General features: G+C 32.3%; 1 protein-coding gene across 14 annotated transcripts in view; it reads right to left on the minus strand.

Annotated features, from left to right (window-relative positions):
* The window catches only part of LOC128238745 (uncharacterized), a 48,252-nt gene extending 37,928 nt beyond the window's left edge, over positions 1–10,324 (minus strand). For 3 of the 14 annotated variants that reach the window (XM_052954965.1, XM_052954967.1, XM_052954975.1), the window contains exon 1: positions 4,367–5,225. In XM_052954965.1, the coding sequence (XP_052810925.1) occupies positions 4,367–4,765 (399 nt within the window). In that variant the 5' untranslated portion in view covers positions 4,766–5,225. Of the gene's footprint in view, positions 1–1,210; positions 1,985–4,366; positions 5,231–10,215 lie in introns of those variants that run through there. The other 11 variants (XM_052954976.1, XM_052954970.1, XM_052954974.1 and 8 more) reach the window with 7 other exon arrangements.
* Positions 10,325–10,638: the final 314 nt, after the last annotated feature.

A 10,638-nucleotide genomic window follows, 5' to 3' on the forward strand; every position in this document is an offset into this window, starting at 1 on the left:
CCCCGAATTTTACCTTGGGGGGGGGGGGGGGGGGGTTACAATTGACTAGTGCATAAACTCCTTAAGAAGAGGGGGTAGAATTTTTTCTTTATTTTTCTTTTCTTAGATGACCGTTTCACCCTTGAATATGTGTTCATGCTCTTTCTTATTGCATAAGGGACCATATACATGTGTCTCGAGACAAACCATGAACATGATGTTAACAATTGTCCTTTTTGCCATGTGAATGTTTACATTGACACCGGATTAAACGGTACTGGACCAATTACACATATACAGATCCCATACACTTTTGAGTCAATAAAATTTGAGGGGCGGTGGAAAAAAGAGGGAGCAGGCAGGGATGATAATCTAGCAATTAATTTATAGTCCCTTAATAATAGTCAATTGAGGTAATAAAGCACATGTATGTTGTTAACATTTTGAAAGGTACTGTCAAGATTTATTTTAGTTGTAATGGTGAACATGTAACATCAGCTCTTTAGAGCTTTTTAGGAATGTATATGTACAGTTGTTTTTTTTTATTCTGCTATATACATTAAACAGTTAAACATTCTCCAGGGCCGTTACAAAGAAGATCATAGCTGATTTTAGTAGTAAATTGAAATTATCTTATTTTGCTACATAATTGTATGAATGGAGCTTTTGTCAGTATAATAGAAATAAATACAAAGGACTGTGGCAATAAAACACTCCATGTGTTGCCATTGAAAATGTTTATTCAGATTTAATATTATTGAAATTAATACTAAAAATATTTACTGAAATGATGTCCTGGGTGTTAACAGTTCTATCATCGACAGGGGCGTAGCTATGGCCTAAAAAACTTGTAGGCCCGATGATTCTATGTGAGTTTGCAGACTTTTTTATGCACATTACTCACACTTAGTTATATTTGCAATGATAACAATATAATCAAGCCATACAACCTGCAAGTAGATAAAATAAACACCGAACTTACTTTGGTTAAAATAAAAGAAATATTTTTTAATTGTTCAAAGTGTTTGAGCAGATATTAACTTTTATTGCATTTTTTGGTTATCTGAAATTGGTCATTTTTCAAAAAAAGTTGTAGGCCCAGGCTTACAAGGTCTATAAGTAGCTACGCCACTGATTGATGAAGCTCCAAGTGGGTTTCAAACCTGGGACCCAATGATCCAGAGTCCAAAACTCTAACACTCAGCAATCACCATCATACACCATGACTCACCCTCATAAAGGACAGATGTTTGTAAGCTTTATCCTCTATGTCGGTCTTTGCTCGCTCTAATGCCATCTTTGGTGGAAGTTCTAACAACATAATCCCAAGTTTGTAAAAATGCTTTTCCTCAGTGTTTTCACCAAGAATGTGCTTATTCAGTTATTTAGTGGACTAGAATGTCAACTAAGTCATATTGTTTGTTTGTTGATAGTGTCTTCAATTGGGATGTTGTCAGAATTAGAAAACTTCGCTGTTTTCCCCAAAAAATACTATGGTCAGTATAAAACACAAACGCTATTCCTAACGTCGGCTCAACTTGTTTTTTCATCACAAAACTACTACTTCAAATCTGTCCAATGAGTGCACTATTAAGTATCCAGATATATATGTTAAAATATCCTTTCACAAACTATATCATCTTGAAAATATGCTTAAATTTCTCATCATTACTTTTTTTTCAACTTCTACCCAACACTGTTATAGGAATAACGGGCATTTTTCCACATCATTACAAAATCTTGTTAATAAATGTTAACCATTTTGTAAAAATATTAACACAAATTAAATTCTTCTCCAAACTTTTACATCAACAAAATGTTCTTCTTAACAGCACTACCTTGAAGAAATTTAACATTTCAAAATAAATCATAATTTCAATGCCACGCTTTCAATAATTCTGAAATGTTCCTAAATTATTAATGAAAACAAGTATTCTCAATTTACTGTCTTCAATCATAAACTTCAATCACTGTTTAATTGAAAATCTGCACTTTGACGAAACCATATCATGTTACAATACAGATCATATTGTGTCTTTTCTTAACCAGTAAGTTCATAATGGCATATATTGTATTCTACCATACAGCAAAAGTTGTCGGATTAATGGAAAACAGATATCTGATAATTTAAGTCTTTCTGAAATTTTGGTTAAGAAGATCATTTATTACTCACGGCATAAAAAGATAGGATTTGGTACCTAACATTATGTAATTGCTGAAAAAGAAAATTAACCCAATAAATATCTATTATTGAGAAAATGGCATCTTATAATATTTGGTGTTAGCATTTTTCGTGTTGCCAAATGACAATCAATGAATTTTCAAATTTACTTGAAAAAAATATCTATTGTTGATAAAATGGCATTTTATAATACTTGGAGTTGTATTTTTATGTGGGCCAAATTGTTATGTCACAATCGATGAATTTTCAAATTTTCTGTTCATTAATATTCTGAAGGATAAACCAAAATATAGTTTCAAAGTGTATATTTCAGTTGGTATAATTTTTCCACCAAGGTTTACTTGTTCAACTAGTGTCAGTAGTGAAAGGAAGCATATACTTGGTGTTTGCACCAAAGAAAAACCAAATATTGAAGCTAAAGTCCAATTTTGATAATTTAGAGAGAGGTCTATTAATAAGCTCGGCAAAGATTCGCCCACTCTATTTCCATAGATCGCCAAAATTGAACTCGCACATAATACATGAAATTACTTTATGCTAATGATTTCCCAACTGTATAACTGTTGGCAGCTTATAAATGAAATATAAATATTAATATATAGAAAATAAATGTAACACTAAACATCAGTATAAAAACTATTTTTAGTGTTATATAAATATTAGTATATATTTATATCAAGTGAAAATTTCTGTATAGTTGACTGTTACTCATATGAATAAATCTTTCAATATGAATAAATTTCTCCTTTATTTTTTTCTAATAGTTTTCTTATTGCATTAAAAACAGTATTGATTGCTTCCAATGACAAGTTAAGTTAATGTCCTTTCAATGTAATGATAAGCCATGCTCTATTGATAATCAATTTATAAGAATAACTCGATTTTCCCGCGGTGATAAAGTTCAAGTGAGATTATTGAAATCAATACACCCGTTTTGATAATGATAGCAGAGATATCTTTTCTCTACCAAATACGGCATTTAAATGATGATTGCTACCCGTACTCGCTGGCCCACGTTCAAATAAACTACCTTAACAAGATCTGATTTATACCGAGTGCTGCCTTATTGATTTAGTGACCTTTTGCTTCTTATTTTGTGATGGTATTTATCAATAAGAAAGGCTTACTACATCCTGAAATCGGAGTTAAAGGTGCTTAATCCTGTATCAACTTATTTGTTCAGGCTAAAAGTATGAACATTTCTTGGCAGCATAACGGCACTCATTTATCTGTCTGTCTGTGTTAGTTTTATTAATACTAATTTCTTTTAGCTCGATTCTGATGAAAGCTGATAGCTTATAGAATCACTCTCAAGTCTGTTTGCTGGTTAGAAACCAGTACTTGTGTCCATTTTAAGAGACCATGAGAAAATACTACTGGTGAGGATCAAACCCACAACCTCTTGGGTGAGAGGTGGAAAACTTATTAAATACAAATTGAAGTGACCCTCAACTTCTACTTTACCTTTTTCTGTGTTAAGATTTTCAACAAAATGTTTGTTATAAGCGCCATAATAAAAGATTTGGAATGCTAGCAGGTGCTTAAACATGTCCATTTTTAACAATTGGTCAAGGGGCATAACTCGAAAAAAACTTCCGACAAAGTGATAGGCCTTATCCAATATGTTTGTGTATAGTCATTATTTACATTTTGTACCAAATTAGTATTAGAAATTAGAAAGTAGGCGTTTATTCTCCTCAGAATATCATTAAAATCATCGACTAGGTGTTTAAGTTTTTAACAATTGTTTCCAAGTCCATTTCAAGCTGACTTACAAATGTCATTAATATTAATGTTTTAAAAATGAAATCAAATTTTACCTAATTTTTTACACAATTGCACTTCTAAGTATTAACTGTCCTAGCATATTATCTATTGTAAATAATCGGTTCTTAATTTTATTTGAATATTTTTTTAGTTATAGTCAAAGGTTAAAATATTCGCACAACGCCATGGCAGACAACCATGGCATCTGAAGGCTATGACAATTACTTGACATTTTTTATTCATTAACTGTCATGTTCTGAAATCCTCTACAAAATTTCATTAACCGCAAAAACATATGTTGTAATATCACAAATAATAGAGTTTTTGACGGATAATCCCCTCAATTGCAAAATTATTTTAAGAAATTGTTGTGAAGCCTAAGTTTAACCAGTTTAGAATCTTACAGGTTTTTAATCTCAAGTCTGAATTATACCATACCTTTGGGTTGACTTTAGGTGGGGACATGCTGACAGGTGTCATCTCAATGCCGCTGTCAGCTGGGCTTTCCCGCTTTTTCCATGACAACGGAGTCTCCAATACAGGCATTCCGAAAGTATCCCTCATCTGCAGCATTTTTCCCCCATCATTCATGTCACTCTGTCCAGCCCCTAAAATGGGCCCTACATGAGCCCTTACTGCATTATCGAGGGGTTGGAGTTTTGGACTCCCAGCCCCAGGGGTCTTGGCGGGATAGGGCATATGAATGTCCTTCTGTGCGCCCTGGTCCACAGGCGTCTTGGACAATTTGTACAAGGCATGCTTCTCGGCCTTGAGGGTACCCGCGTTTGATGATCCTGATTTATTAAATATAATGTTATTAGCTCTTATCACTTCCATTTGTATTTGCCACTGAACCTATTTATCCAGCACACTACATCTTTTTATACTCTACTTTTTTAACATTTAAAGTTTATTAAAAAGTAGACCACTCATTTGTTTTAAATCCATCCAATGCAATAACTGTTAAGTGTATTAATGTTTTCTTTTTCAACTGTTAATTTTTACTAATCCTTAGATCACATGTATATCAAGCATTCATAATTTAATCCTTAATCTCTATAATCTCAGCGTAAATCCTACATGTAACTCAACTTTCTAAAGATTAACAACACTTTCATGTTTTTTAAACATGCAAAAATAATAATGCATTTAATCCACTTTACTCGACATATTAATATATTGGCATAAATACATCTCAATGAAACATGACAGTATTGATATGATATTCAAAACCAGTATAAAACTAAATAATATTGAAATTCATCCACAAATAGTAACAAATTCTCATCAATACATTAAAATATCTCCATGAAACTTGACGGTATTGATAGAATATTCACAAATTAATCTAAAGACCTCTATAAACATTCCTAAACAAACTATGTAAATGCATTTATCAGAGGGTCTGTAAGCTTGAATTATGCCTATCACTTTCAATTGCATCTTAAGCAAACATTTCTAATTTAGGCAGCAATATTGATATGTATTTCACCTATTAACGCTTGTACATCCTTTCAATACTTCCCTTATCACGAAAACAGGATTTTTTAGTCTTAAAGGGGTCTGTGTAAGCTTCAAATAGGCCTATCACTTTCAATTACATCTTAAGCGCACACTTCTGATTTAGATAGCGCAATATTGATATTTATTTCAATAATGAAAGGCTCATACATCCTCTAATTATTTCATTTATCACCATGCATTTTACCGATTAAAGGCTCATACATCCCCTAATCATTTCATTTATCACCATGTAGTTCACCTATAAATGACTCATACATCCCCTAATCATTTCATTTATCACCATGTAGTTCACCTATAAATGACTCATACATCCTCTAATTATTTCATTTATCACCATGTAGTTCACCTATAAATGACTCATACATTCTCTAATCATTTCATTTATCACCATGTAGTTCACCTATTAATGGCTCATACATCCCCTAATCATTTCATTTATCACCATGTAGTTCACCTCTTAATGGCTCATATTTCCTCTAATTATTCCATTCATCACCATGCATTTCACCTATAAATGACTCATACATCCACTAATTATTTCATTTATCACCATGCATTTCACCTATAAATGACTCATACATCCTCAAATTATTTCATTTATCACCATGCATTTCACCTATTAATGGCTCATATTTCCTCAAATTATTTCATTTATCACCATGCATTTCACCTATAAATGACTCCTACATCCTCTAATTATTTCATTTATTACCATGCATTTCACCTATAAATGACTCATACATCCTCTAATTATTTCATTTATCACAATGCATTCCACCTCTTAATGGCTCATACATCCTCTAAATATTCCATTTATCACCATGCATTTCACCTATTAATGGCTCATATTTCCTCTAATAATTTCATTTATCACCATGCATTTCACCTATTAATGGCTCATATTTCCTCTAATAATCTCATTTATCACCATGCATTTCACCTATAAAAGGGTCAAACACCTTCTAATTATTTCACTTATCACCATGTATATCACCTATTAAAGGGTCATACATCCTCTAATTATTTTATTTATCATCATATATTTCAAATATTAAAGGGTCACACATCCTATAATTATTGCCTTTATCACCATGTATCACACCTATTTAAGGCTCTTACATCCTTAGAATATTTCCCTTGATACGTATTACACCTATTAAAAGCTCATACATCCTCAGAATTTTTCTTGATACGTATTACACCTATTTAAGGCTCATACATCCTCAGAATATTTCCCTTGATATGTATTTCACATATCTAAGGCTCATACATCCTCAGAATATGTATTACACCTTTTTAAGGCTATTACATCCTCAGAATATTTCCCTTGATACATATTTCACATATTTAAGGCTAATTGATGCAGCCTCAGAATATTTTACCTTGATACATATTTCACATATTTAAGGCTAATTGACATCCTCAGAATATTTCCCTTGATACATATTTCACATATTTAAGGCTATTACATACTCAGAATATTTCCCTTGATACATATTTCACCTATTTAAGGCTAATTGACATCCTCAGAATATTTCCCTTGATATGGATTACACCTATTTAAGGCTATTACATCCTCAGAATATTTCCCTTGATACATATTTCACCTATTTAAGGCTAATTGACATCCTCAGAATATTTCCTTTGATATGGATTACACCTATTTAAGGCTATTACATCCTCAGAATATTTCCCTTGATACATATTTCACATATTTAAGGCTCATTCATACTTTAAATATTTCCTTTATCACCATGTATTTCAAATACTAAAACCTCATACAGCCTCTCAATATTTCCCTTGATATGTATTTCATCTATTAATGGCCCTTTGTCACAATGTAGTTTACCTTGAACTCGTACATCGCCCAATATGTACTGGTATTAAACCATACAGCCTCTCAGGATATTTTTAATATATTTTTTCATTTTCCTGATAAACCTCTATATCACGCCTCCAACATAAATGACGCAACGCCATTGGTCCAGGACTGGTCACACGGTGACCTCATATTTTTCCATATTGGGTCACCAAATTTATATTGTACCAAAATGGCGTCTATTTTCCGATTCAAATTCAAATGAATAAATATTTCAATGAATAAATGAAACATTTAAACATGTAAACGGGTTGTTGACATGATATATACGTAACAGGGTTAGTAGGTGGCCCAAACAGGGCGCAGGAAACTATATCTGGGTTCGAGCTTCCTTCTCACCCGATGATTTCCTTTGCCCTGCATATCCCATAGGGTCACCTACTAACCTCGTAACTTATAATAAACCACCAGAAAGCATAATATTAATATAACAAATATATATATATATTATATATATATATATATATATATGTCCTGTTACCTTGTAACAATAAGATTAACTAATCTTGGTGTGTTTTTAATATTATTCCAACTTAGATCCAACTTATGTTTAAGAGTATATTTATAATGAGTGTTTTAATTGGACTGTAAAAATAACTAGCCAATAGACTAAATGAAATCACTGAGGCATATCTAAGGATAAGAATGATACTGAATACTGCCCCAGCAGGCCTTGAAGTTTAAAATTAAGTTGAGAGAAGTAGGCTGAGGATAGAATGCCAAAGCTTGTCTGTTTTTTTTGGTATGTGTTTTTCAAATCGAAGAGGCATAACTCAGCCAGAACTATTATAGGGTACACATGCAACCGTTACTAACGGTTTAAGAACAAGAGCTGTCACAGAGACAGCGCGCTCGACTATTCCTCCGCTTTTCAGCGGAAGGACTGAAAAGTTTTGGCAAAACATGCATGGATCACTGTTAGATAAGATTTCAATGCAATACATGATGTGCTGAGATATTAACATAGATGTATTTACATGGAACATTTTAACCAGAATTTTTAGTCTAATAATAAAGGGCCATTATTTGCAAAATACAGTTATCTAACTTGGTTATTCAATTACGTTGGGTGGTTGAATACCATTGTATAAAGTCTCAATGTAATATATCAAGTAATTGCTGAGATATTATCCTATGTGTGCTAACATGCAAGATCTTAACCAGAATTTAGTCTCATAATAAAGGGGCAAAAAATTATATAATATGAAAGATAGAGTTATCGTACTTGATTAAAGAAGAAGGTTAAATGGTTGGGAGCATGTGTGTAAAGTTTCAATGTAATACATGATGTATTCGCTGAGGTAATGACTTAAAAGTGGTAACATGCAAAACCTTTACCAGAATTTCTATGTCTAAAAAAGGGGCCATTTTTTTAATATAATGCAAACTAGATTTATCTAACTTGATTAATTAAGTAGGTTGGATGGTTGAGTACCAATGATGCACTCACTAGAGCTACATTGGATTGTAGTCTTCAGAAGCATTATCAAAAATGGCTGTACAGATCAGACACATCCCAAGGACTCTTAGATATGTTTGTTCAAGCACTATGCAACTTTATGAATCCACCCTGCAGTGACTGGTTTTATGCGGGACATTCATATAATTCTTGAAAAAAAATCAACAGTTGTGTGTACTTCACAACTTTCTCAAATCTGCTCATTTTCCAAGCATAGAAGGATGGAGAAAAAGATCAGCTTGAACATTTGCCATTGATATATATATATATAAACAATGTTGTGAATGACATTAGTTTAAGAAACTTCAAATGATGCCCTGTGAATACATAAGAATTGATCGTATTTTTTCTTGCGTTTATGCTGTATGAACGCAGTAAGGCACACGAGCAAATTCCATGAAGCCTCTAAGCGAATGTATACATTATATTCTTTTACATTGCAATCATTATATTGATGCTTCAAGTTTCATTCCACTTATTTCAGAACTATCTTCTTTTAAATTTATTGTACTTAAGTCTTTACTCTTATCAAGGGAGGCAATTTGATGAAGAGTGTCACAGAGTTATGGTTGTTTTGCTACACAAGTCATAATTTTGCATTCCCATAATTATAATGATGCTTTAACTTCCATTCAATTCCTTTCAGAATCTTTCCAGAGCTTTTCAAGCTTTTATAAAAAGTAAATTGAAAGGGCCATAAATTGGACAATATTTTATTGGAGTTATATTACTTGTCAATAGAGTGTATGATAATTGTGAGCTAATCTATGAAGTTTCAAGACAATATCTTCAATGGCCTAAGACAATATCTTCAATGGATTAAACGTTACTGAGAAAAAAACATTAAAAATGTCTAAAGACTGGGCTTTAGTACCAACGGGTCCGACTATCAGACCAATTCCCAAAGCAAAGTATATTCCGCCCCCCATGTTAGTCTTTTTACCTGTCCTGGTTCATTTTCAACATCCTAATAAAGCATGTGATGTAAAGTTTTTTGGAAAATTGAATTCAGAAATCATTGATATTCATCACATGCAGAGATCAGTATGAAATATTATCTGTCATGATTTATTGCAATAGATATTTCACCCCAAGAATTGATATTTCAGATATTTGAGGTCTTTAAAAGGGAAAAGAAACTAATATTAGATAATTTCTTTACTCACAGAAGCCGAGACACTTGTTCTTTTAACTGTAAAATTTCCCAATTTCTGCATTTTTGCGACGCAAATTTCCCAAAATGTCTGGGGTCTTTTTCCCAAAATAGACAGAAAAAGCCGTGAAAGAGAAGACAAACAAACAGGCTGATTGCTATATTTGTCTTTTCTATTCCGAATGGTGCGACACCTAATCAATTTCACTTGATAGCTTAATAAAAGTGTTCATTACACCAAGTTTCATCCTGAATTTACTTTTTTAACCTACCTTTTTGTGTAACCATGACTTTATGCTAAATTCCATCAAGCAAGGGTAACTCGAGCTGGATATCAACATCAGCAGAGTTTTTTCTAAAATGTAAAAATATGGTGAGAAGAAGATTGATATGGAATGAATTCCTGGCCCCAATTTCTCAAAACATTTTAATCCTAACTGAGGCTTAAGTAGCTTATTTCAATTAGCCTAAGCAAATTCTTAAATTGAAATTTGATAAATGAAAAATGGTATATTGTGATTGTCTTAAAGATATTTCCTGTCTGAAGTATAAAAACTCATAAATAAGTAAATATTTAGCAATTTTATTGAAAAACAAAAATAGTTAGCTTTATCCCGTTACAAGGGATTTAAGAAGTTTTGAGCAATAAAATGGGGCCAGGCCCAAATATCACAAAAATCACACAAATCAGATTA

The sequence above is a fragment of the Mya arenaria genome, chromosome 6, assembly GCF_026914265.1.
Source record: "Mya arenaria isolate MELC-2E11 chromosome 6, ASM2691426v1".
Lineage (NCBI taxonomy): Eukaryota > Metazoa > Mollusca > Bivalvia > Myida > Myidae > Mya > Mya arenaria.